A 26,951-nucleotide genomic window follows, 5' to 3' on the forward strand; every position below is an offset into this window, starting at 1 on the left:
GTAAATACCCTTGGTGCTGAGACTATGCCGAAAGGGAGCACCTTGAATTGGTAGTGTTCTTCTGCTATTTGAAAGCGTGGATACTTTCTGTGCCTTGGGAACATTGAAATATGAAAGTATGCATCTTTCATATCCAATGTTGCCATGTAATCCCCCTGTTTTAAGAGGAATTCCCTTTGAAGCGTTGGCATGCAAAGGTTTTGAGGCCTGGCATACCTGTTCGCTGGGTGCAGGTCTAGTACCGGAGAAATGTTAGGTCATTCTTCGGCACAAGTGTGTTGAATAAATACCCTTGTTTACCTGATTTGCTGGGACCATTTCTATTGCATCCTTTTCCAGCAGGGCTTTCACCTCCTCCAATGGTATGCACCTTTACTCTAGTGTCATCTTTCTGTGTCTTGGGGGGTGGTTGGATGGTCTTTGCAGAAGCTCTATACAGTATACGCCCGCCATGGCGGATAACACCCACTTGTCTGAAGCGATCTCCTCCCATGCACGGGGGAATTGTGAGATGCGACCTCCTACTGGAGCAGGGCGTCACTGCTTGGGTATAGTGGAGCCTCTGGTAGAGGAGGCTCTATCCCTGCTTCTAGACCTTCTGTAACCCTGTTGAAAGTTGGAGGAGGAGAAAGACTGTCCCTGTGAGGTGCCCCACAATGGTGGCTGGCTGGCTGGATTGTAACCAGAAGAGCATTGTGGGCCCTGGCTGCGGAACATTCTAGTGTTAAAAGATCCCCTTTGGACCAAAAGTTTGTTGAATAAGTGTCCAAGAGATTTTAGTGTGCCTTATTACGCTAGAGCATCTTCGACTGACTTACCGAACAGGGCAGTAGGTTCATTCGACATGTTGAGTAATGTGGCATGCGTCTCTAGTTCGAACCCCGACTGCCTTAGCCAACCATGGCGTTTGATTTGTGTGTCCTCGGCTATGATGTGGCCTGCATAGTCCGTGGCATCAAGGTTGTTTTTTAAAATGCAGTTAGCCACCTACTTGCCTTCTGACAGTTTCTAGAAGCTGTGACTGAAGGGGCTCGGGACTACCTTCATTTGTTGTTCCAGCTCGTCCCATTTATGGCAACCTTGGCTATCCGGCAGGGTGGTATTGTTGCCTATTGTAGTTTGGTGGGCAGCCGAGGAAGCCACTTTCTGCCAAAGGATTTTTGTGCTTCCATTATCATGGGGAGCCTCCGCAGAGGCTAGAGGTGTGCCGGCCCTTTTCATTCTAGTGGTGACAATCAAGGAATCCAGTTTAAACTGACCTGATTAAAGAGGGTCAGTGGGTGCTGGCCTGAATATTTTCTCCATGCAGGGGTTGACCGCTCTTGTAAGGTGTGGTGTAAGAAGAGAAGGGTGAATACACCTTTGGATAGATTGTAGGGGGGGTGGGAGGGTATATTGTGTGGCAGATTTCTTGTCTCCAAACATGTCCTCCCTAAACTCCTGGTCAACAAGGGCCTCCTGTTTTTTTGTTTTAATTCTTTTTTTTTTTTAATTGCTGGGCAGCCTTGAGAAGTAGCTCATTATACTGGAGCAGATTGTCAACTGGAACGTGAACCACTGGCTGATCTTAATGGTCTTGTGATTGGATGACATAGATGTCCTGATCGTCATATCGGTCCTGGCCATACTAGTCCCCTTGATCTCCCTGAGATACAGGATCCTCAGAACCTGAGGGGTCTATAATATAAAGATCAAGGTACTGTGAGGTGGCCTGGGTTTGGGTGGAAGTGCTGGGCTGTGCAGCGTCCAGGCAGGCCTTTTAGAAGATGGTTCCTCCCTGCCCACTCCTTTCTGTGTAGGGCCCTGAAGGTTCGAGTTCATCAGGGTGCCGGTCCATGAAGTCTACAAAGCAGGACATTCTCCTCATAAACCTATCCAAGCTCTCTGTGTTCCACTCAGTTGATTGATTTTGGAAAATTGAGGTGTTAGGGGTTAGTTGCAAGGGTATAGGGTCCTTGTGATGCATGGCCCTTCAGATGGTGTCTTCAGAGGGAGAAAGGCCTCCATCTTGGGGGGGTAGAAGGCTTGGACAGTAGGAGCTTCGAAGATTTTGATGTTTGACTTTTTTTATTTTAGAAGGTGTAACTGGGATTTTTTTTGGGGGATAAATTCATTTTGGACGTGGAGGCAGGGGCCGCCAGAGTGCCTTTTCGTCACATGCCTTTAAGAGCGTGAAAGGAGTGTCTGAAATTGCTTTTACTGCCTGTTTTGGAGGCCTGTTGTGTGGAGTGTGCGATGACCAAGAGGACAGGGATGACTTAGAGGACCCTTCCTTCAACACTGTGTGGCTCTGAACGGTCGACGGTGCGGCCGACAGTCAGCCGTGGGGTGTGTGTTCAGTGTGTCAAGAAGTGTGCGTGTCTGAGCCGCCGGGTGATTTCTCGGTCACAGGACCACTGGCCTGCTTGTTGGAGCTGGGGTTTCGAACATGGGATTCCTTTCACCCCTAATTGACTTTGGCATCACTAAGGACGTTGATGCTAGCCTCACTTGATTCCCCCGCCATGTCTATGGAGGTCTCAGCCTGCATGGCGTGGGTGGCCCAACGTTTGGTTTGATGGTCCTTTAGGGTTTTTGGGCAGAAAAAAATAGCAAGGAAGTCCAAAATTAAACTTGGTCTAATCAAAGGCGTTAGCGAGAAGACCTGTGCAAACTATCGACCGACCATGGTGGCAGAAAAAAAACAATCTAAGGGACCTCGACACGTGAAGGACCATGGGTACAGTAGACAACACTCTAGGGATAGTATTATTGACACGCCCAGTCTAGGTCCCTTTGAGTTTCGACAACAAATCATGTAATACTCTGCGACTGCCACTAGATGTCAGCCTATGCATAGCATGTGATCTAAGCAGATCCACAAGCCTCAGAAACACACACACACACACACACACACACACACACACACACACTAGTTAAAGGGAATATCTTGCGCCATCAGCAAGTGAATTGCTAATAACTGTTTTGCGTGGCGTATTTGTCTGAAACTCTGCAAACTTGTACTTCTGCCGCACCCTCCGGACCGCCCCCCCCCCCACCCTCCCAAAACACCCAGATCGGAACTTGGGAATAATCTGATGATTTTGATATTGACATTTTATTTCTATCACGCTCGTACACAAGTGTTTCAGAGCGCGGCAAGGGAGACGAACAGGGGAGAACAAAAAACGATCTTACTAGGCCCAGTGACATTGAGAATGCGCGAGTGCATGGGAGAGGGGGAGAAGAGGAGAAGAGGAAAGTGCGGAGCAAAGGAGAAAGTCATAATAAATAAATAAATAAATGGCAACAAACAGTGGTAGTGCAGCCAGCAATTGGCAAGTGCTGGGTTTAAGGCAGCAGACAGGGTAGGTCTGATAAGTGCAGGAAGAAAAGTAGGGGGGGGCTGTATGGTTACAGATACAAACCCCAGTGCAAGGGGTGGCCCGGAGGAAGTCCGGGAGGGTGGCAGGCTGAGCAGGTTCCTGGGCCCAGAGGACGGAGGGTGGCCAGGTGCATGGTGCCAAGAGAGTACATATCAGCAGGGGAGAGGGAGAGCGAAGGCAGAGGCAAAGAGAAAGGTCTTGAGGTGCTTCCGGAACCGGAGACGATTCTCAAGTTTTAGAGTGGCAGGGAGGCTGTTCCAGAGGGAGGCCCCAGCCGAAGACAGATCTACCCTCAGCTCGTTTCTTTGAAAAACGACTGACCCTGAGGGAGTTCGAGGTAGAGGAGCGAAGAGCTCGAGAGGGGAGGTATTTGCGGAGGGATAGCTGAAGGTATTTTGGACCCAATCCTCAGAAAGCCTTGTGGACAACGCAGAGGGCTTTGAATGTAATCCTTGCATTCACTGGGAGCCAATGGAGATTTTTCAGAGCTGGAGAGATACGATCCCAGGGCTTGAGGCCAAGGACAAGTCTCGCAGTCCTGTTCTGGATTAGTTGCAGAGGGCAGAGAGTTGATACAGGTAGATTTAGAAAGAGGCTGTTACAATAGTCCAACCTTGAGAGAACCAGAGCTTGGGAGACCATGAACTTCTGGGGGAAGGAGAGGAAAGGCAGAGTACCTCGGAGGAGGTGCAGTAGGAAAGTGTGGAGTCATAGATGACCCTGGGGTTCTTCGCCTCGCAGTTGGGGGTAGGGGGAGGGCCAAGGGAGGCCGGCCAGAGAGTGCGGGGAAAGGATGGTGAAGGTGTGCAATGAGGAGGATCTCCGTCTTGCTGGCATTCCGACAAAGATCATTGGTGGCACACCAATCTTGAATGGCAATCAGATGAGAGAGAGGAGGTGGCCGAGGACAGCCTGAAAATGAGTCGAGTGTCATCAGCGTAGCACTGGAAATTTGAGCAGAAGCTGGCAATGCAGTGGGCGAAAGTTGCCAGGTATTGGTTGAAAAGCCAGAGCGAGAGGTTAGACCCCTGGGGAACACCACAGGTAGAGAGGGAGATAGGTGATAGGAAGGACCCAAGTTGGACCTGGGAGGGTCGATCAGAGAGGAAAGAGGTCAGCCAGGCTAGAGGGGAATGTTAGAGTCAAGGTTGGAGAGCAGATCTTCACGGATGTTCAGGAGAGCAGTTTCCGTGCTTCTGGCAGCTCTGAAAACAGACTGGTAGTCCTGGAGACAGCCAACAGAATTTGAATGAAGGTTAAGCTGAGCGATGGACAACTTTTCCAGGAGTTTGCCCAGAAAGAGAGTTCTGGAAATTGGGCGATAGTTAGCCGGACAAGAAGGATCAGCTGTGGGTTTCTTGAGAAGAGGATGCACAAGGGAGTGCTTCAGACGGGCCGGAGCGAGGGTGCCAATGTGGTCCTTGATGGTTTTAGAGGAACAGGGACGAACCTGTTTTGATGAGGCTTTTATAGCTCGGACTCGTCCAGCGACCTCATCAGGGGAGGAAAGAGGAAAGGACGAGAAGGAGGGTGGAGGAGCGGCTGAAGGAGGGTCAGCAAGCACAGACGGAGAGGAGGTGGAGAGGGTGGACAGGATTGTCCTGGTTTTTTGAGATAAACTGAGAGGCAGGGGCATTGCAAAGAGCCTGGGAGGCAACAGGAGGGGTAGAGACTGCAGCAGGGTTAGCCAGCTCCTTGCAGATTTTAAAGAGTTTGGCCGAGTTGTTAGATGCCGCAAAGACACGAGCTTGAATGTGGACTCTTGTCTCAGTGAGGACAGAGTCGGTATTGCTTTTGGAGCAGGCGACAAGCCAGTTTGTCAGAGGATGAACAAGAAGCCCTCCATTTCCTCTCAGCCGCCCTTCACTTACGTTTAAGTGTAGCTAGGACAGAGTCATACCAGGAATTGCACTTGGCTTTGGACTTCAAACGGATCCTCATGACGGGGGCAAGAGCATCAAGAGTATCAGAAATTGAAGAGTAGGGCAGAGACAGGGCTGTGTCAGGATGTGAGACAGCCAGAGGTGGAGGGCGGGGGGAGGGGGAGAGAGAGAAGGTGACAACAAAATCCTCAACTGACACACTCTTCATGGGCTGGATGTCCGAGAAGGTAGGTGGCAGTGTTGGGGTAGGCTTGGCGTTGGGGGAACAGAGGGAGAAAGGAGAGGAGGGAGTGATCGCTCCAGGAGAGAGGAGTGGTCAGAGGGATGGAGAGAGGGAGGTCTGAGGAGATCAAGCCATCGAGTGTGTGCCCTGCAGTGTGTGTCGGGCCAGAGGGGAGGATGGACAGGGAGAGGGAGCCGCAAAAACAGCATGGAAATTAAGGCATTTTGGCCTAGTGAACATTAATTTTCCCATAGAGCAAAAGTACGATTTTTGCTCATGCACATAGCGAAAACCACTGGACGGAATTGGACCAATATATACGAAACAACTTGGGCACGATTTCTGCCCCCACCTCCCAGAATTATAAGGAGATCTTTATGGTGCATTGCAGCAGAGAAGTCGACAGCATTTTAAGAAATGAAAAAAGTCCTTTTTTTCTAAAGGTCTATTGCTAATAACATTTGACTTGATGGATTTGGATGAAATTTTAAAAACAAAACGTTTGTCAAAGGCCACCCCAAACTGCAAATTGTGGCAACAATAGGTTATAAAATGAAAATATGGAAAACACCACAATTTTCAGCCCATTCATTTTCCCACAGAGAAAAAGTGCAGTTTGTGAACAGTCATAGCATGAAAACATCTGGGCAGATTTGGACCAAATAAGCTACAACTTGGGCACAAAGCATCGACGTAAATTTCTTAACTGGTTTGGGGTAAATCCATCCAGTAGTTTTTAAAATATCAGATGGAGAACGGGGTGCCCCTGTGCCTTAAAACCTCGATATCGGTATTGGTGCTTTGCAGCAGAGGCTGAGAGAGCCTAACAACTTGTTTATTTATCATCTGTATTTAGTTTTTACAACCTTTTACAAAACATTTTAAGAAACATTAATAACATATAGACAAACAATATAAAAGGGAGTCATGGGTTAAATCCCACCTCAAAATTAAGTTTTCGCGGGTCTCGCGTCAGTAGTTAGGGACCATCTTTGGGAACAACCTAGGATATGCCCGGATTTGAAAAAGGCACAGTGAAGTGTCGAAACACGTGCAATCTCATAGGGCCATTATTAAAGATTTGTGGATCATCTTACAAGAGTTTTTGACTCATCTATCGAAGAATCTACAACCTATTTCAACAAAACTTTTCTGCGGTGCAGCAAATAGTGTGGATGAAACACATTTTGCTTGTCTTTTGTCCAACGGAGTGGAGGAACTCTATGTCTCTGTTGTTTCCCACACCAATGCAACACTTCTCAAATTGAACTAGAACTTGGTCGCGGAGGTAATCAAAAGCGACATCGCCAGAAAGTTCCTAATGTGAGATTTTTGGGAATAGTATTTAATTAGCAAAACCACATAAGAAAGTCTTTTCGGAAGGAAAAAGGTTGGCTAGTCACACACTAGCAGAGTTTAAGGTTCTAGAGGCGTTTTCTGTACAAATTAAAGCTTTAAAGGTCTGACCACTAACTCTATGGAGAGGTCAGTTCAGAGAGGGCTCAAAGTCGTACGAAGCAGAAGACCAGCAAGAGCTACTGTGGATACTTTGTCTCTAGGTAAGGATGCTAGAAGAATGAACAACGCTGGAGACCCTGTTAAAGGACTCTCAAAAGGGACATAAGTCAACAGCTTGGGTCAAAGGTACTCATGGACACTCTGGGCACCTCTTCATGCACTCCACCACTGTGGAACAACTTCTTGGTTTAAGGTAAGCAATGCCTTTTCACCCCACAGTACCTGAGGTTAGAAGAAATGTCGGTGGCTGGATTCTCCTCTGGGCAGCAGCGACAGGACCAGTTGCCGGATTCCTTGGTCTGATGACAAAAGGTAGGACTCTGAACGGGATGTCTCTGCAGCAGTCTAGAGAGAGGACCTCTGGCATAGATTTCTTCAGCTTCTCTGTTCAGTCTGTTTTTTTTGCGACTTTTCAGCAGCACCAACTGAAGTACTGAGGTCTCCTGGTAGTCATGGTTTGCAGCTCTGGAGAGGTACAGCACGTCGGAGATGGCTCAGATTGTAGTTCGTCTCATGGCTGGTTGGTCCCACCAGTCAAATGGAGGGAGACGTCCTCTTCTGAGCGCCTTCGTTGTGTAGAAATAGGGGTCAGGACAGCAGTGGTTGCTTCACAGTGCTGCAAAGGGTCTGAGGGCATCTCTGGTGGTCGTCTTCTTCGGTTACTTCAGCTTCTAGTGGTCAACTTGCCGGTCACCTCAGGAGCCTCACCTTTTATTCAGTTTCAGCAACACTCCTCTGAAATCTCGCTCAGGAGTTCACAGAAGGGGCGGGTGGCTGTCCAATCAGCCAATCAGGACAGCTAGCCCCCCCCCCCCTCCAACCTCCCAGTGGGCGCGGATTCCATTCAGGAACTCATGCAGGGGAGTGAAAAACTCCTGCCCCACTTCCTGCCTGCCCAGGCACACTGGAGTCTAAGCAGAGGACGCCCAAGGGTTGCAGCCAAAGCCAAAACACACAGACTCCCCCCCGCCCCTCCCAGAATGGTAGAAGGGCTAGCAAAGGACAACCACGCTAGAAATGGCAAATATAGAAAGGTGCCACCATGTTAGAACATAAGTGACCCTAGTGTGCAGAACAGACTGGGAATACAGTCTGCGGTAGAAAAACAACAATAGTTGGTAGAACACGTCCACTGCCACCAGCCATAACTAGAAGGTTGTCTATGTGAATAAAATGTCACAGGAGCAGAGAGAAGGGGGATATTAGGTATCCCCTTAGCACTCCACATATGGTTTTAGGGGTTCCCAGCAACACTGCCCATAAGGAGCTGTGTGCTGCAAAGGGGAAACACAGATGCCTTAAAAGAGATACAGAGAATATGGAGTAAAGTAGACTCCATAGTAGAGGTAAAACACACAGAACAGAGTTCCAAATGTCAGAGCAAATAAGAATGAAATCAGTGGAAATAAAGGCTCCACTCATTCAGGCTAGAAAGAAAAAGTTGCAGAAATCCAGCAAAAAGTGCTGTGGTCTCACTAGGAGAGGGGGTGAAGTATAAACATGATAAATCTCCAAGTCTATGCTAGAACATCATGTACTGCTACTTTTGCCCTTGACATGATACCTATACAGATTCTAGCACTTAAGTCTTCAAGGGAGCTCCCATGCTTATTGCGATTGCTGCCAGGGCAGTAGATGAGATATGGGTTGCCACGGTAATGAAGCGGATGCAACCAGTGATTTTGTCAATTTGTTTAGTTTGGGGGGGCCTAAATTTGTGCCATGATTTCAAAAACCCCTCAAGATTGCCTGACCGCAAGGACCTGTAAAAAGACCAATACACAGAAGCTCCTTGCATGAATTAACCCGACAAACAGGATCTTGCATTTTTACTCTTTCCTGGCCTGTCCCCTCTCCCCACAAACCCCATCGCCATGCCTCCTCCCACGTGCCCTACAAACCCTTAAACAAACACGCTTGCTGCAAATCAATGAAGGGCATGTTTTAACTTCTACCTACAGTTTTATTTTTAAACAAAACCATTATAGAATGGTTTCTTTTCAAATAAAAAGTATAGAAACAGTAAAACTTAAAAGTAGAGTAGCACCGCTCAAAACCACTCCCGCCCACTTACTACTGTTCTTGACCAACTAACATAGCTCCCTAACACAACCACTTTTAGATCCGGAAGAAGGCCAATAGGCAATGCAGAGCTGGTATAAAAACAAGAACATAACTCTGCAGCCATGCTCGGATAAAGGAAAAAAAAAGAAAGAAAAAAAAAAAAAGAACACCGCCAATAGCATGGCTGAGCTGAAGCAGTGCATAGCACTATCCCATTGGGCTTCAAATGGAGACTATAGAATGGGGAGCAGCAAGGATGGTACAGCCTTATGTGTGGACAAGATTTCTGTCATTCCACATCGGAAGGAAGGCAATGTTTAGAGAAGTCAGTCTCCTTACCAGATCCTGGTGACTCTCTGCACTGCATGACTCGGGACAAAGGACGACTACCACTGAACAGGTAACCAGAATCTAAAGAAAATTAACAATATTAGGCAAATGGTTAGAGTGAAGCAAAACATTGAAATTCTAAGTAGTAAATAACAGGTCTAAGACATGTGAACACCCCAAGATCAGGGAGAGAGGAATAAAGAAATTCAGGGCCCTATATACACCCTGCTATCTCAACAACATAAAAGAAGCAGGACATTATGGAGACATTGCTGGGCAATCGGGAAACTATCAGTTGCCAGTAAAAATGTAAAATATGTACAAAATAAAAATGTAATTCCTTCTCAATACTCAACATCAGCATCTACATTAAATCAGACCTTTCTTTACATTTTGACGGGAGGGACAAAATAATGGTACCCAAAACAGTTTTGATTTGAAACTTTGATCAAGATGGTACATTGCAAACATTAAAATATTTGGTTACTTTTGGGTCTCTGCTCAGGAATATCAAGTCATCAGTATAGTAGGAGCCTTGTTCAGACATTTTTCAGGTGATTATTTTGTTTCAAACGGTCCCCCTGCCCCCTGACTAACTCTCCTTCTCCTGTCATCGTCACTCTGTGGCTTGTTTAATTACTATAATATGAAACAAGCATTATGTTAATTTTGTGGCCAGACCCTCCACACTCTCTTTCTGCAGCATTTTTCTTTTCTTTACCTTGCTCAGGTCACCTGGCCTTCCCTGGCTATAGAGCTTGGATTTGATCGAACTGTAATTCTGCTTCGACTGAGTAGAGTGCCCAGCTACCCTTTTGAATTTGGTGTGCAGTTCACTAAATATTAAAGTAAAAAAACACATTAAGGGAATTTCGTTGCCAAGTTTTGGTTTGAAGCTAATGTGCGTCCAATACTGTAGTTCTGGCAAGCATGACCTTACAGAAATAAATTCGCCCCACAGACCAAATAAAAGCAGGTTGGTACACGCAATGGAGACCTGAAGTGTGCCAGGCTTGCCCTCCCTTGTAGCACTGCTTCACATGCCAAGCATCACACCCACAGTTCTCTCACACATTCTCAGTTTGGCTTAAACATCAGGTCTGTGTTAGAATTATAAATGCTTCCGATTAAGCGTGGCACAACAGCTGCACACGTTTCTGGATTATTTACAGGCCTGCATACTTTCACTTTAATTGTATGTTTTGGGTGCAGGCCCAGAGAACTGAACACAAGGTCTCTCTAGGTCATGCAGAATTAATAGGACAGTTGCTAAAATCACAGTACATTTTGAAGGGCTGTATCATACTTGGCAGTAGGTTAATACTCAAAGGACCACTTTACTACTTTTGATGCCTTAAATGTCAAATACAATAAAAATTGCAAACTTATAATACTGCTAGCTGTGCAGTGCAAAATGTAAACAATTGATACAAGCATATATGCCATATGTTAAATGTTGCAAACAATTATACAGATTCCACCATATTTCTTGTAAACCCACATTTACCTTTTTTTGTTCTGGTATAATGTAGCCTCCTTTTTTGTTAACATTCATTGCAATCCTTCATGTTACCTTACTTCCTTAAATTAATGAACCCATTTACATTGATTAAATGAATCGTGCAATTTAGGATCTTAAAGGTAAGGTGCTGATGACTTTTCTGCAGACGTTTAGGGACAGTTTTTGGCCCTTGAGCTATTTAATGTGTTCTGTTTGGATAAATTGGGAAGTCAATGGGGGTGGTCTCTTAATTCATAAAGGTCCTGAGCTTCTGAATAATTATCGGCTAATTCTACTGATTAGTTCAGATTTCAAAATGTTTGCAAAGATAGTTGCCAATAGGATTGAACCTTTTCTTACTACTTAATAAAGGCTGATCAGCCTGCTTTTATTAAACGTATTTATTTTGCTGATACTAGTTTTTTGGTTAACATTCTTCATATTACTCTTAAATCATCTAACAATTTTGCAGCAGTTGCCTTGGATCCTTAAAAGGCATTTGATCGTGTGGAGTGGGATTATTTATTTTAAGCTTTACATTGGCATGGATTTGCCCCTTTCACTGATTAACCTTTTATATTGGGATCCTAAAACCCTATATTTACTAACTGCCCCTCTTCTTTGTTCAGGTGTACTAGAAGGGGAGGTATATTATCCCTGGTTTTAAATTGCCACCATTTTAAACAATAACTTTGTCATGAAATGGTGCACAAATAATATAAAATATCCAGCGGTATATATTCCATCTTCAATCATAGAAACATTAAATTCTCATCTGTTTGCATGGTTGAATGACCTTTAGACTTCAGTGCAGATTGGACAGGGTTGCGCCCTACATTATGAACAATGGTCTATTAGTTAATCCAGAGAAATCCAGGAACCTATCTGTTAGGAAAGAGGAAACATAGGAGTTTATTCTGGACATTAAATGGTGAGAGGATTGAGGGGGTTACTCAAATAGTTTATTTGGGATTTTTATCTCGTTTGAAACAGACAAAATGGACTATGGAGAGAGTAAAGAGTACAATTTTACCACTTGTATCAGTTATGAAGGTAATTGAAGAAAAGTGCTTACTCCTTATCACCTCTGATAGAGTTCTATAGGGCTACCATATCCTAGTCAGTGTTGTAGGATCTGGAATTATTGCATTTTAAAAATATAGGGGGTGGTTTGATAGGATCGAAGGCAGGATTTTCAGAGGCGTTTTAGGACTTCAGCCCTAGGTCCCCAGAAGTGTAATTAGGCTCCAACTGTGCCTTCAAACCTGGTTGGGATCTACAAATGCCAATGAATAGGTCTATATGAAAATTAAAACTGGTCACGTCGGTTCTTTGCATGCAGAGTTAAAAGGCTTGGAAGATCTGCTGAATCCTTGTTGAATCTGAAAAAGGAGTTTGAAATATGCCTTCAAAAGACAAACATAACTCCAGAATCAACTATGTCTAGTATTACAAATAAAATGAAGGTTTGGGACAGAATAGTGGAAACCATGTAAGTCATTGCTCATCACTTTACTGATACCAGAATCGTTAGGCCCTATCGGATGAAGTTTCCCTCGAGGACTTTAGGTTTATGGTATTTTAGATGTCATTTAAACTGTATTGAAGCATTTGATATTTTAGGACCTAGATTAGGCATTCCTGGGGAGGATCACATTTGTAGGTGGTGTAAAAACACAAGTATCGCAACAATTTATCATTTGATAATGGATTGTCCTGTACTGCTAGCAAAGTGAATTTTCTATTTTAGGAAGTCTGTGCATCCATCATCAGCAGTTATTCCATGTAATATGTGGTCTATATTAACTGAAAGAAGGATATCCGTGATTCTTGAATTTGTAAGGGAAATGTTTGCGGATGTGGAATTGCCTGCTAAGATAAATGTATGAGATTGAGGCGGACTCCTGTTGTATGTATAAGTATCACTATGTATTTTTGTACGCATTTGTAAGTTGGTGTCCTATTTATATTTTTATTGTACTTTTCGCATACTTTTATTGAGCTTTTTGCATATCATGATAATCTGATGAATATGTGTAAGGTTTTATAATTAACCAAACACACAAAAAAGAATCTCTACCTACTAGGAACCTTAGATGTATACAAGAACTCTCATTTTGTGACCATGATTGGATAATGTGATGCTTTATATCCAGAAATCGACAGCAGCAAGGAGGGATTTAGATGTACATATATAAATCTATAGGCAGTAACATGTGGCAGCAAATTAAATAAGAACTCATCAATTAAAGATGCTAACTGCCATGAATCAAGAATACCCACATCATAGATGCATCTTATTATGAGATTCACTGCTTTTGAAGATACATTTGGATATTCTATCCAAGAAGGGATCAATTATCATTAAAGTACCCAAAAGGTAGAATGGACTGAAGTCTTTTATTTTTGGATGAATCTTAAAAATAAAAAAAAAAAAAGGAGTCTGGATTTGTGGGACCATACATGTTCACAATAGAGAGAATTTCAGTTTAGGTTAGTCATTTAATATGAACCCGTCTGCCTTGATCATCTGATTTTCTATGTAATTCGATTTGTATTAATCAAAATAGATCCACCATTCACCCCCCTCCCCCAATCAGTCGCACTAGAAAGGACCTCTCCAATCCATAACCTTTTTTAATGCGTCCGTCTCTTGCATTAGCAAATGAGTTTCCTGCACACATGCAATAATAGCAGGTTTCAATTTAAGATGATATGTTGCCTCTTTATAAGGCGTTATCAACCCTTTAACATGCCATGAAACATTTCAGCACCATTTTTTAAATGTGATCAATACATACATTGGTTAAATCTAACAATAAGAAACCGTTTTCTCTCATAAAAAAACATGACAGTTGAGGCAACGCAGTAGCAATAATATCACACATACATTCATAAACTAAACAATAACAGTTGGGAACACAGAAGGCAAGCAAAGGGAAACAAGTTTAACTTGGACCAACATTTTAAATCCATAGGATAAACGCATTTATTTTAAAAATGTGGTAACAAAACAGGACAAACATAGGGGGTGGTAGCCAAGAAAAAAAAAAAGAAACAAGGTTTGGCAATCAACACGACCAAGCCACTCACATTAGCAGAATAATTCAATAATTCAATAGGATGAGGTCGAGGAACAGGAGATATTCAACCTACCTGCACAAGATGTGAAGGAGTCTAAAGTAACCATTTAATGTGGAAGGCAGTTTATCTGCAGGATGAGAAATGTTCATATCCTCGATTTTATAGGAGCGTATAAATGGTTTTAAATCCTTAAGATTGCCAAATGAGGTTCAGGGACGACAAGACCATACCTAGCTTTCAGTGGTTTCCAGGCTGGACGAGAAAAGTAAACAATTATCTTCTCTGCATGGCAGTAGCTTTGAAGACCTCCTAGGAGAAATAAATCTTATGCCCACTCCAGATAAACTTGTTTAGTCGTTCTTACTTTTTCCACTTAATGTGTACATTGTAGTAATAGGCCCAGATCTAGGATTTTTGTGCGAAGAGGTCTTCTACATGAAATTAACAGATCCATGTGTCCTCTCGATGTTCAGAGGTGCATACTTAGATAAAGACAAAGGTTTGGGAGCATGTTTTATAAAAAAGCAAATTGGATCCTCCCCTTCAGATCAGTCAGGAATTCCAATAAAGCAAAGATTGCGCCTACTAACATTTTCCAGATTGTCAATGTTGCCAAAGATCAGTGAGGGCAGCTTTAAGTTGTAGAACCTTATTGCAGACAACTTCAGCATTAACAATTCTTTTCCCCACCGATTTCAAAACCGGTCTCAAAGGAAGACTACCCATTATCCATCAGTTGTAGCTTTAGCGAAGTAGCTTCCATGAACGGTTAAAGAGCCCTCCATTCCATTAAGCCGGTTTGCATTGCAGGATCTGATGAGAAATCTCAAGGAGCAAGAGAATCGCTTTTGGATCCATCAAGGGAACTTGTTCAATAAAAAGCAGAGTGTTTACCCTCACTGCCTTTCTGAGAAGCCAGATCGGTTTCACTTTTAAACAACACTCTGTACGATCGAACGGATGAGATCAAAACAAGTAGGTGCCTTTATTATTTTACTCTTACGTCCCATCTCTTTCCTCCATACTGTATGGGCGTCCCTCCCTAGGGACGGAGATGGAAACTTTTACCAGAAAAACCTTTCTCCCCTTTAAATTTAGAGGCGCGCAGGGGTGCGGCCCCGCAAGCATGTGCTACCCTGACACCGCCCCCCCCCCGCCCCGGCACCACTCCTCAATCCCCCTTTCTGCGCCGACGGGAACAAGCCAATTTCACTAGCGCTCCTGGGTTTGGCCTAGCAATGTAATTCCACGCACTCTTCCCCCCCGATTCTTCTCTTATTTTGTTATCTAGGTACTGGGTCCTCCGGCGTCACGCTCCGCCCCAGCGCATTTCGACTTCAGTGGGTTTCAGCAGGTGACCAGCCTGCGCGGACTCTTTCCCATGTCTGACCCCCACACTCTTTGCCTCTGCTGCCTTGGTCCTGACCACGGCTGAGAGGGTTGCACCACATGAGACTATGCACACTGAAGAACAGGCTAGCCAGGTGGAGAGAACTATTCCAAGCGCCGCCTCCAGAGGACTTGAAGTTTGACCAGCAGAGATCGAGGCCCAAGGGAGGGCCGTTATTTTCCATCGCACCCCGTAAGGGTGACTCCTTCCTGGGGTTCTGTTACCAGCACACGCACCGAAGCTCTCCCAGCTACCAGCCTTACGGCCGAGGGGTCTCCGGACCCAACCAGTATCAGTGTTGAGAGACTGCAAGGTTCTTCTACCGGGTCTTTGCCCTAGTACCGGCGCCATGTCCAAGGGGGCGCCTGCACACAGCACTACCGCCGACAATGCAGAGGGCGGTACGCCTTCCAGGCCTAGGCCTGAGGTGCGGGATAGGCCTCATTCCAAAACCAAGAGTCTTGGGCGAGGCCGTATTCGGAGGGCCACGTACCACAACTTTGGCATGTGGCACGCAGCCCGACAAAATGGCCACCACACCAGACAACATGGCCACTCGTCCAATGCAACACCTAAGAACAGAAGGCGGGTGAACGAGTTTCAAGGTGGGACTGGTGTCAACCAGGTATGTGACCTACGGCATATCCATCAGTAGCGCAGGGAAGGTCCCCCTAGACCCTGACTGAGTGTGCTCCGGCCCCAGCAGCCCCCAGCCACTACATCAGTATCTCTTGCCTCCTTTTTAGCCTCCGAGGACAGGTTCTTCGAAAGGTTTTTGGGGCTGATGAGAACCCCCCAGATGGGTGTCATCCTTAGGGATGCAGTCAGGGACTGCCTCCCTCCGGTCACTACCAGCGTCTATAGTCATTCCTCCCATGGCTCCGGCACCACAAGCCCCAGTGCAGCCCCCACTGCTGGCTCCTTCGAATCTGCTCCCAGTGCAGCCGGTTACGAACAAACCTGTGCAGCTGCCTCCGGTCTCCACACCGCAGCTCACAGCGCCAACAGCTCCTCCTCCTGCGGCGGACCAGCCGGACACTCAGGCGGATACAGAAGAGGAGGAGGACCCCGAAACGCTGTTGTCAGCAAAGGCCTTTCACGGCAGGCTTACAGGTTTGGCAGAATATCTGTGCCTTCCTCACCCAGAGGTAGAGCAGCCAGAGGAGAGGGTCTTGGCAGACATCCTCTCCCTTAGACCCCCTACCAAGACGGGTATCCCGATGGAGGACGTTGTCTGGCCAAGAAGGGTTGGCTCAAGCCACACTCCATCCAGCCTGTCAATCGGCACCAAGTATAGAAAGATGGAAGGGGATACACTCTTGCTAGCAACACACCCCCAGCCGCACTTATCAGTGATCACTGCGGCGTCACTCTACTGTAAGCATCAGTCATCCTCAGCCACCTCGTCCTCGTCACTGCTAGGCAAGGAGGAGAAGATCTTGGAGGCGTACGGGAAAAAGCTGTACTCCAACGCCTCCCTGCACCTTGGTCAAGCCAACGCGGATGCCATGCTGGCAGCAGCTAACCAGAGGTTGTGGCGGGAAATAGACTTCCTTCCGGAACTTTCAGTGCAGAGTCAAGCATGCTTCAAGATGGGTCTAGGAGAACACAGGCCCACATTGATACCCTTTGCCAGACCATCTGCATCGCCATGGACATGAGAAGGACGGCCTGGTTTGGGCTACTAAGTTTAACCCCGACGTCCAGGATTGCATATTGGACCTTCCGTTCAAGGGGAGTAACTTCTTCCACTCTACCACCGAAAAGGAAATAGATAAGAACAGCTTGCAAACTCTTTATCCTGACAAAGGCCACACCCAAGGTGTACACCCAGTCGCATCAACCAAGGGTCGGGCATTTGGCGGCTTCCGAGGATTCCAGTCAACCTGACCGCTCCCCGAGTCAGCACCGGTGCAAGCAATAAAAGGGCAGGGGTCGCCTTCGGTCCCCCTCAGCAGCAGCCTCAAAGAAAAAAAAGGCAGGATGCGTCCCTCCGTGTCCACGTGTCTCTAGTGGGGGGCAGGCTAGTCTTGCACGTGCATTTTTGGTGCCAGAACTTCACAGACCCGTGGATCCTCTCTGTGTATTCATGAGTTACCTTCTCTTCTCTTCTCTTCCCTCACACAGATTGGGACGGCAACTCTGTTGGCAGAGATCCGTCCCTCTCGTCCAGAGCCAGGCAGTGGAAGAAGTACCAGCCTCCCACAGAGGATTAGGCTTCTATTCCAGGATTTTCACCATACAAAAAAAAGAATCAGGCAGGCCTGAGAGTGTGTTGGACCTCTCCATACTCAACCTCTCCCTCCCTCTTCAAAAATTTCAAGAAGTTATGCCAGCACTCAGTGCAGAGTCAGACACTAGACAAGGGAGATTGGATGTGCTCCCTGGATCTCAAGGACGCTTACCCACACATCACGATTTGGCAGCCCCATCGCTCCTTCTACGCTTCAGGATCATGGGCTGTCATTTCCAGTACAAGGTGCTACCCTTCGCCTCAACTCAGCCCCCAGGGTGTTTACCACACTCGTGAACGAAGGGGCAAGCCTCCTCAGGGCCCAGGGCCACCAGGTCTACCTGTACATTGACTGGCTCGTCAGGGCGAGATCCCCAGAAGGGGTGGTCCACACCTCCTCCACGCTTACGAGTACACTCCACAACCTGGGGTTTCCCATCAACCTCAAGAAGTCTCAGCTGCAACCCATTCAGAACCTCACCTTCCAGGGCCTCACCTAAGATACAAGCTCCAAGAAGGTATTTCCCTTGGAGGACAAGATTACGGCCTCTACGCACTTCCTTACCAGACCAGTGACTTCGGCTTGGTGGTTGCAGCAGCACTCACTGGGTATCATGGCAGTGGTCCTCTTGGCGGCTCCACACACGAGGCTCCGGATGAGGATAACGCAGCTGCACTTCACAGCCTCACAGAATCAGGAGAGGGGCTCCCAAGCGGAGCTGGTCAGCATACCATCTTCTCTCCACCCAGACCTCACGTGGTGGTACAAGGACAGCAATCTGCGGACGGGCAGGTCATTCCGGCAGCCGACTATGCAGGTCACCATTACTACAGACTCCTCCCAAGAGGGCTTGGAAGAGCCACAGCATCCATGGAGTCTGGACCCGGGAGGAGTCGCATAGCAACCGGCTGGAGCTCAGAGCCATTTGGCTAGCCCTCAGGGCCTTCCTTCTGCTCATCAGGGGCAGGACCGTCCTGATCCAGACCGACAACTCCATCAGACTGACTGTCAACAAGCAGGGGGGGGGGGGGGTACCAGGTCTCGCTCTACAACCTAGCGGTCAACATGTGGGAATGGGCCTTGAAAAACAACATCTACCTCAGGGGCGTCCATCTTCCGGGGAGGCCATCTTGGAGGCGGACAGACTCAGCAGGCTGGGAACGGAAAATTACAAGTGGCAATTGAACGACCAGGAGCGACAGGTGGTTTTCAACACGTGGGGCTATCCTCAGGTGGATCCATTTGCCTCCTGGAGGAACAGGAAGTGCCCTCAGTTTGCATCTTGGCAGGGGCTGGGCCCCTGGGCGACGCCATGCAGATTCAATGGGAAGACATGACAGCCTATGCTTTTCAGCCCACACCCCCCCCGATCCTCAGCCCACACCCCCTGATCCCCAGGGGACTCCACAAGATAAAGGAGGCTGGTCACCTCAGCATCATAGTGATAGTGCCTTGGTGCCCGGCGAGGCCATGGTTCTCCGAATTGCTCAGCCTCTCGGACCAACCACCCATTCACCTCCTGCTGGGCCCAGCACCTCTCCTGTCCCAGCAGAGGGGCAGGGTTCACCACCCCGCTCCTCAGAAGCTAGCCCTCGCAGCGTGGTTCCTGAGCAGATCACCCTCAAGCACCTGAACCTATCTCGGGCCAACCTGGAGATCATCTGTCACTGGGCAGATACGAAGTAAATCAACCCCCTGACGTGCACACTGGACGATGTGCTCTCTTTCTCGGCGCACCTTGCCCACTCAGGCATACAGGTGGACACATGTCACACCTATCTCGCAGCCATAGGGGGCGACCTCCTCATCGAACCCGATAGTCTAGAACCATCTGGAGGGCCTGTCTAGGCTTTACCTGCCCATCAAAAAGCCACACCCTGTGTGGGACCTCAATGTGGTGTTGGGCGCCCTGGCGCACAAGCCCTTCGAGTCAATGGCGTCCACGGACATCAGGCTGATTACCATCAAGACAGCTCTGCTAGTAGGTCTCACATCCGCTCGCAGAGTCAGCAAGATCCAGGCTATGGTGGCTTCAGAACCCTATACCACTTTCAACAAGGATAAGGTGGTCCTGTGGATGCACCTGGCGTCCCTATCCAAGGTATTCTTAAGGTCTGTGTTCTCCAGTTCCTCAGTGGTGTTCTCACATCGGGCAAGATTGCCATTTAGTTAAGTGGAAAATGCCTGGTGTGCGGTCACGCGATTACATGAACGTAACGTTGTACCTTAGCAACCGGCTTAATGGGATTGCAAGTCACTTGAGACCAAGGAAGGGCAGACCCGAACACGGGATCAGAGAAGAACCGCAGCAGCTCTCAAGGCCGGCAATCTTGCCAGATGTGAGAACACTCAGAGAAACCAGTGAACACAGACCGTAAGAATACAGAAGGAACCCCTTATACATCAGTGGATCACCTTGAATTTAGAACCACTGAAGTTTTCACACTTGAAAAGAAAAGGAACAAGGAACTAATGTAAACAACCAAATATATATGTCTACCAACCTATGTATTTTTGATGTGTGTCACCAAATTCGAAATGTATGCACAGAAATGTCACGTATAAACACAAGATTGATACACAGCATAAAGTAAAGAAAGTGCCTTGAGAAAGCCCAAGTAAGGGCAAACAGCAGCACGTGCAGAGAAATGTTGGCACAAATGTTATTTGTATATAAACCAAGGATTTTCGCACCAATCACCAGAAAAGTCAAAACATATGTCCCGAATAATTACACAAAGTGAATGAAGTTATGTAATACCTGTGGAACAAAAATCGAATAAGCACTAAGTGAATTAATTTGTGTGGAATACGTGAATGAAAAATATATGAAATAAAGTGTGCAACCTATGTTTAGACACTAATAAATGTGTTCCTCACAATTAAATGCATTAATACGAAAACTGTGGGGAAGCTGGAAAACTAAAGTGCAAAGGCTCAATAGAAAAAAACTTCCATCCTTTGTAACAGTCAGACCGACTGGTGAATATCAGTCCCTATTGAGCCATGCAGCCACCAACCCCCAACTGATGTGGACAGGTCAGTTATAAAAAGTACCCAACTAACCAAACCAGGGGTTGAGCGCACAGACTGATACTATTCACCCAAAGTACGAAAACTGTCCCCATGGTATACAGAGGCCAACTTCTAGTATACGTCTGTACCACTCAAGGTGTTGGTAGTATGACAGAGCGGCCAGGCTTATATTAGGGGGAGATGTGAGCTGTAGATCAGTGCAGAGAACTTAAAAAAATAAGAGTATACATAGGCCCAAAGAAACACATACCTCTGTATGCAAATCACATTTATTTTATATATACACACAAGGCAAAGATAAATCTTCAGATAGGTAAATACTTTTTCAAAGCTAATAAACACCATAGAAAACCAACGCAACAATTCAGGTAAGTAAATCACAGTGTAAAACATATGAATGCAATTCAAAAAGTAAACCACTTATTGTTGTAGGAATAACATTTATGAACATCACCAACAAAAGAAGGTAAGCACTTTAAGACGTACTACTTTTCAGAGGCCTTAAGGCTTTAGTAGTCTATCCCTATCTAGGTATGATTTCTTCTTAGTCACATTGGAGGAAAAGCAGGTAAGGCACAGTTGCAGAAATGGCAAAGTTCCAAAGGATTCCTCAGTTATAAATAAGTATAAAGCTTTTGTTTGTCAAAAAGGAGTCAGGAATTTCTGGAAAAGCTCCCTGTATGCGCACAAGCATTAGGCCTGGGTGAACGTGTATGTGCAAACACTGGAATCAGCACTCCAGCAAAAAAGGAGCAACAAAATGACTTCAGGCAAGTAGAAACCCCCCCCCCCCCCCTCCAATGTCCCACATTACACGAGGAGTGATGAAGATGAAAAACCTGGATGCCTTCACGATGCAGCAGCGGTGGACCCGGTCTCCTGTTCCTTGGTCGTGGTGACGAAAGGAGGGACTCTGGAAGAGATTTCCCAACCGTAGTCGAGAGGGGGGACTCAGAGCAAAGGATTCTCTGTGTTCCAACACGGATCTGTGGTTTTGGTGCCTTTTTACAGACACCACTGAAGAACGGTTCTCGTCCGATCGATTCACCTCGCTTGCTTGGTCCTGCACTCTGGTGAGGGGACTTTGATGAGGGGGATCTTTTCTCTGGAGAACCGGAAGGAGTCCAAAGTTTTGTGAGGATTTGTTTGTTGCAAGACGATGCACTGCAGAATGGTTGCAGGTCCAAGGGTACTAGCGGTTTGCAGCCCAGGAAGGAGGTCGCAGGATGGCTCACATTGCAGGTGATCGATAAGCCCACCAGGCGTCCTCTTCGCAGCTTCCCCGTCGACTTGAAAATGGTGCAGGACAACAGTGGACACTTCAGCTGGCTTTACATGGTGCTGGTAGGTGTTGCTGGTAGGTGCTACAGGAGTCTCTGGTCGTCGTCTTCTTCGGTTCTTCTGTTCCAATGGCTGACTTCTTCAGCCGCCAGATCCTCGCCTTTTATCCAGAAACCCTGCCAATCAACACTCATGCTACATTCAAACTTTGGGCAGTGGCTGTCCTTTGAGGACAGCCAAACTCACAATTGCAACTGGTTCCAGGAAGACATGGCAGAAAGGAAGGGAAAGTGGTTTTTTTTTAAAACAAAAAAAGAACAGCAGAATTTGACTCCTCTCCTGCTTACTGTCCTCGCAGACACACGGGTTCCTTGGCAGGACCAAGAAGGGACAAGGACACATGAAATGGCAAAAAAAAAGAATACAGCCACCATTTTGGGTCAATGGTGACCCTTTTGTGCATTACCGTGGCTGTGAATACAGCCAGGTTATGAAAAATACACAAAAGTCATTAGAACAGGTCGACTGCCACAAGCCATTCAGGTATGCTTGTCCGTGTAACAGAAATGTGAGAAAGGGGATACAGTGTAAACCCTCAGCAGTCCACATAAGGTGATGTGTGCTGTACTCACAAAAGGAAAGCAAAGAAGGATAAAACGTATCCCCCCCATCTTTGGTAACTGTAGTTCTCACAAGGAAAATAAAAGAATAAAAAGGAAAGCCCAAAATGCTCCCAGTAGCACTGCACAAAAGGTGCTATGTGCTGCAAATGTAAATTATAGATGCCTTAACTACATAAAATAAAGTAAAAACCTAATGAACAAGGGATCCCAAAGTCTGAGCAAAAGATTGAATGGGGGGGTGGGGTGGAAGGTCCGACTAATTCAGGAGAACAGACAAAAAGATCCAGGACTCCAGGCTGGGGAGAAGATTTCCCACACACCCCGAGCCTCCAATCTGCCAATATTGCCTAACCCTAACTCACTAGCTAAATTTTTGGGAGAAAAATAGAGTAGAAACATTTGAGAGAAAAATGATTTTACCAAAAATCAAACCATTAATAGACCTACTTATGCCTTAATTACTGCTTTCCTCCCCCTGGACTGGTGGGATCAATAAATCCTGTGTCCAGCATCATTGTCTTCCTGTCCTTTGGACGGATTTACCACCCAAAAAACGGGCCTTCCTGCTGCAATTGACACTGACCCAAGTTGGAAATCGGCAGATCTTCAGCTTGCGTCCCCAAAACATTCTGACCTGCAACATCTGTTCTCTGTAATGAAGAGGGCCCTGCCTAGAGCCCGCTTTCTGCTGACCAAGATTTTCTTAACTGCTTTACTGGGTCATGGGGGCCTTAACAGTTGTGGCAGTTGCAGTAGTCGCTATTCTAGTTCTGAATAGTCCTGTTGCAAGTCTGCTGGAACTGTATCTCCACTGGAAATCGAAAGCGGCACCTAGCCGGACCTACACTCGGGACCCCAGGTGAATCTCAATTGGAGGGGCGCATGTTTCCCATGAAAATGCATGAGTGACCCTCTGGAAAAGTTTTTAAAAAATGGGTTAAAATGGTGCAATTTACAGCACTGGGTCAAAAGCATTTCGTTTTGTAGGGTAACAAAAAAAATTGCAAGTCAACAGGAGCATTTTCATGAGTGCTTTTCCCATAATATATGCCAGTATGAAAAACATTTTCATGCTTGCTGTGCCCTTACATATGCATGCAGGCTGCACAAATACATGCCAGAGTTACCATATAGTCAATCTCCTGTTGGCTTTGCCAGTGGAAAATGCCATGTCCCAATTAGAAAATATATACAGACTAGCTGCACCAACATAGGCCAGTCAAGCCACATAATAACACGGTTTTCTCTAACCTTGATGCACAGTAAAAATAAAATGCCATGCTACAGTGAGAAAACCCAACTAGACTGGCTGTAGGAATGGAGGCCAGTATAGCCATGTAACACCACTTCAGTTTGCTTTAACCTTGATGCCCAATAAATGTCCTGCTGCACCCCACAAATCAGGGGACTGCTCCCAAACGCACATACAACTAATCCCACACATTCATACATATTCATGTGTGTGCCCATGTACATTCACAGCATTCTGAACTCCTTCCCTCATGCACCCATAACATACACTCCTATTATAACATGCACCCACAAAACATACACTCATTCACTTGTGCACCCATTACTTCACACGCAGCCATACATTTACACGCATTTATTTTTCCTTTTCCTTTCCAGCATCCCTGGTACAGAATCCACTCTGTCACCACCAGGAGAGACTCCTGCAATGGCTCTGGATAACACGCAACAGGGAGAGCTATATGGTTCCTGCATGTGCGCAGAGGAGCCGGAGCACTCCCTGCTCAACGCCCCAGCTGCTCTGAATGTGCAGGGGAGGCAAAGCATGCCCCGTATGCCATTCAAAGCTGTAGCACCCAAGCCTGCTTTCCCAATGGGCTATGAAAGGCTAGGGAAGCAAATACCCATTGGACATGCACTCTGAGGAACACCAACTGTTAAAGGGAAGACACATTTTCTTTTGACAGCGTTTGGAGTGCTCTTGGGCTGGATTGAACTAAGTGCTGCAGCTGACGGAGCACTTTGTGTGTTTTCACTTGGGCTGGCTTGGCAGCTCGTCCAAAATGGGTGCATCGATGCACCATTACCCATTGTGGACAAGCCTCCCCTAGCTAATCCATACACCAACTTCAGCCACTGAACCGGTAACCCCTGGACCACCAGCAACAGGGCCAGTGGCTTAAGTAGCCCCAGCAATTCTCTATGCAGTGCAGGGGTGTTTCCCAGAATCAGAGTTTGGGGCAGAACAGTACACACCAATCGTCAGCCTTACCGCTCGTCCAATTGGGATTATATGTGGGTGCAAAGTCTAATCCCTAACAATACCCTCGGGGCCATGGAGTTATCACCTAGGATTCTTGTATTTTCTAGACTATTCTACTGCTCTACTAACCTTCTTGGTCTTCCTGACTATCTACTTGGCCTCCCTCCATTCAATCTATAATTTTCCTGTTCGTCTACTTCATTTGTCTCCTTGTGATTGCATTTGTCCTGCTTTACTTTCCCTCCATTGGCTTTTTTTTGTTTTTATTCTCGATTATATAAAACTTTCTTTGCATGTCTTTAAATGGCTCTATGGTCTTGCCCCACCATACCTTTCCGCTCTCCTCTTTTTATTCTCCCTTTCGAGCTATCAGGTCTCAGTCCCAATTTCTCCAATTTCTCCCTCATTCTCCCGGACTTCGTGATTTTGTTCCTTTTCTCTCCTAGCCCCTAAATCCTGGAACGCCCCTCCCCCTTTATCCTTTCTCACTACTTTGCTCTCTTTAAGACTCGCCTCAATGAACATCTGCTCTCTGCCTGATCATTCTGTCTTGATGTGCTTTCAATATGTTGTGCTGTTGTAATTAGTGCTTTGGCGTAAAGCACTATGAAAATACAGTAGAATATAAAAGAAATTCTCTAGATCCTAGAGTGGTGTAATTGGGGGTGCACCCCCACTTTAACAAGCAGTTTTCTAAAATGCATGCTTCTTAAAATACATTTTAATTGCTGGTTGGTTGAAGCCAAAAATGTATGCAGGAGAACTTTAAGACGGCCTTACCCCCACCTTCCCATGTATGTACATGTGGCGTGAGCTGTTTGGACACTGGATTTACTTGGTTGGGGATGACTGCTCAAGCTAAGATGTCTGCCTTATTAAAAGGCACAGTGCATTATATCCTTTGTAACCACGATTCTCTTTCACTTGTGAGTTTCTTTGACACTACTGAATTGGTTAGAACTCTATTAAGTATTGTCAAGTCTCACTGTGGATATTACTTACTGTTTAGATATAGACTATTTAGGTGTGTGCAATAGTGGATAGTACTCTTTGGTTTTACGCACATGTGTTTTTGGGGCTTATAATATATTTGTATACTTGTGTGGAACTATTACTGGACTATCCAAGTGCTGTTAACGTAGTGTTTATTTACACCAAATCCCATTGCCTCCTGCATTACTGCTCCACCTATGCAACCCAGAGAGTTTGGCAAGACCAGGTGTAAAAAGCCGTTGCTCTTCTAGGTTGGCCTTTCAGAACCCCCACAAGGCTGGTTATGAAATCCTCCCTCTTTACAAGAACATGTTTGATTAATGAGTTACTTAATTTCAATAACTTTGGATTTTTTAACTTCCACAGATCCCACAATTAAATGTAGGGATCCAAGCTTGCAGGTCCGGTTACTTCTGCCAACTATATTCTGTGTGGACCTTAAGCGATGCTGGAGCAACTCTGGTGTGAAGCCGAAAGGAAAATCATCGGGGGCGGCGTCATGAAGAAGTCAGCACCAGTTCCGCACCTAAATAGAGGCTAGAGAAGGAAGACTGAAAGGAAATACTACACAGAGGTTTTGTCAACCTCTCAGCTGCTGGTAAAGCCCTCACAAAACCAAAAAGCAGGCTTAAGAGAGCAAGGCATAAAATAAGCAGTGTCGCATAGCAATTTGCTATGAAATTCTGTAGGTTTGCTAATTAAATTGGCACTTGTGTAGCAAAGCTAGCTATTTAAGTTACCATGTTTATTTTATTGGATATTTGTATAGCACCTATACACAAGGGACAGTGTTTCAAAGCGCTTCAAGGCAGGGAAGGGAACAGGAGTAAATGCAATCAGACAATCTTAGTAGGCCTCTAGTCATTCAGAAAGGGTAAGTGGTTAGTGTTATGGTACAGACATGGAATAGCACATACAGCGATACAGAACAATCAGACGGAATATAGAACAGAACTACCGTACTAGGTCTGACATTTCAGATAGAGCAAATGCTGCAACACAAAGGAAGGATAGAAGAGGGTGGGGGGGTAGGAGAGGTAAGGATAGGGACCTAGACGAGGGTAGTAGAAACGAAAGTAGAAGCATAAATATGCAGTACAGGAGGGAGGGTGCAGGGATGCAAAACCACCACCATTCTAATGTCCAGAGAGCACACATATGCAATACAAATTGGAGGGTGCAGGGATTTAAAA

General features: G+C 46.1%; 1 protein-coding gene across 2 annotated transcripts in view; it reads right to left on the reverse strand.

Annotated features, from left to right (window-relative positions):
- The window catches only part of TMEM201 (transmembrane protein 201), a 353,510-nt gene that overhangs the window by 101,979 nt on the left and 224,580 nt on the right, over positions 1-26,951 (reverse strand). For both annotated transcript variants that reach the window (XM_069610021.1, XM_069610022.1), the window contains exon 8: positions 9,393-9,464. In XM_069610021.1, coding sequence (XP_069466122.1) covers positions 9,393-9,464 — 72 coding nt within the window. The remainder of the gene's footprint in view (positions 1-9,392; positions 9,465-26,951) is intronic.

The sequence above is a fragment of the Ambystoma mexicanum genome, chromosome 8 (genome assembly GCF_040938575.1).
Source record: "Ambystoma mexicanum isolate Mex_15411 chromosome 8, UKY_AmexF1_1, whole genome shotgun sequence".
In the NCBI taxonomy this organism is placed as follows: Eukaryota; Metazoa; Chordata; class Amphibia; order Caudata; family Ambystomatidae; genus Ambystoma; species Ambystoma mexicanum.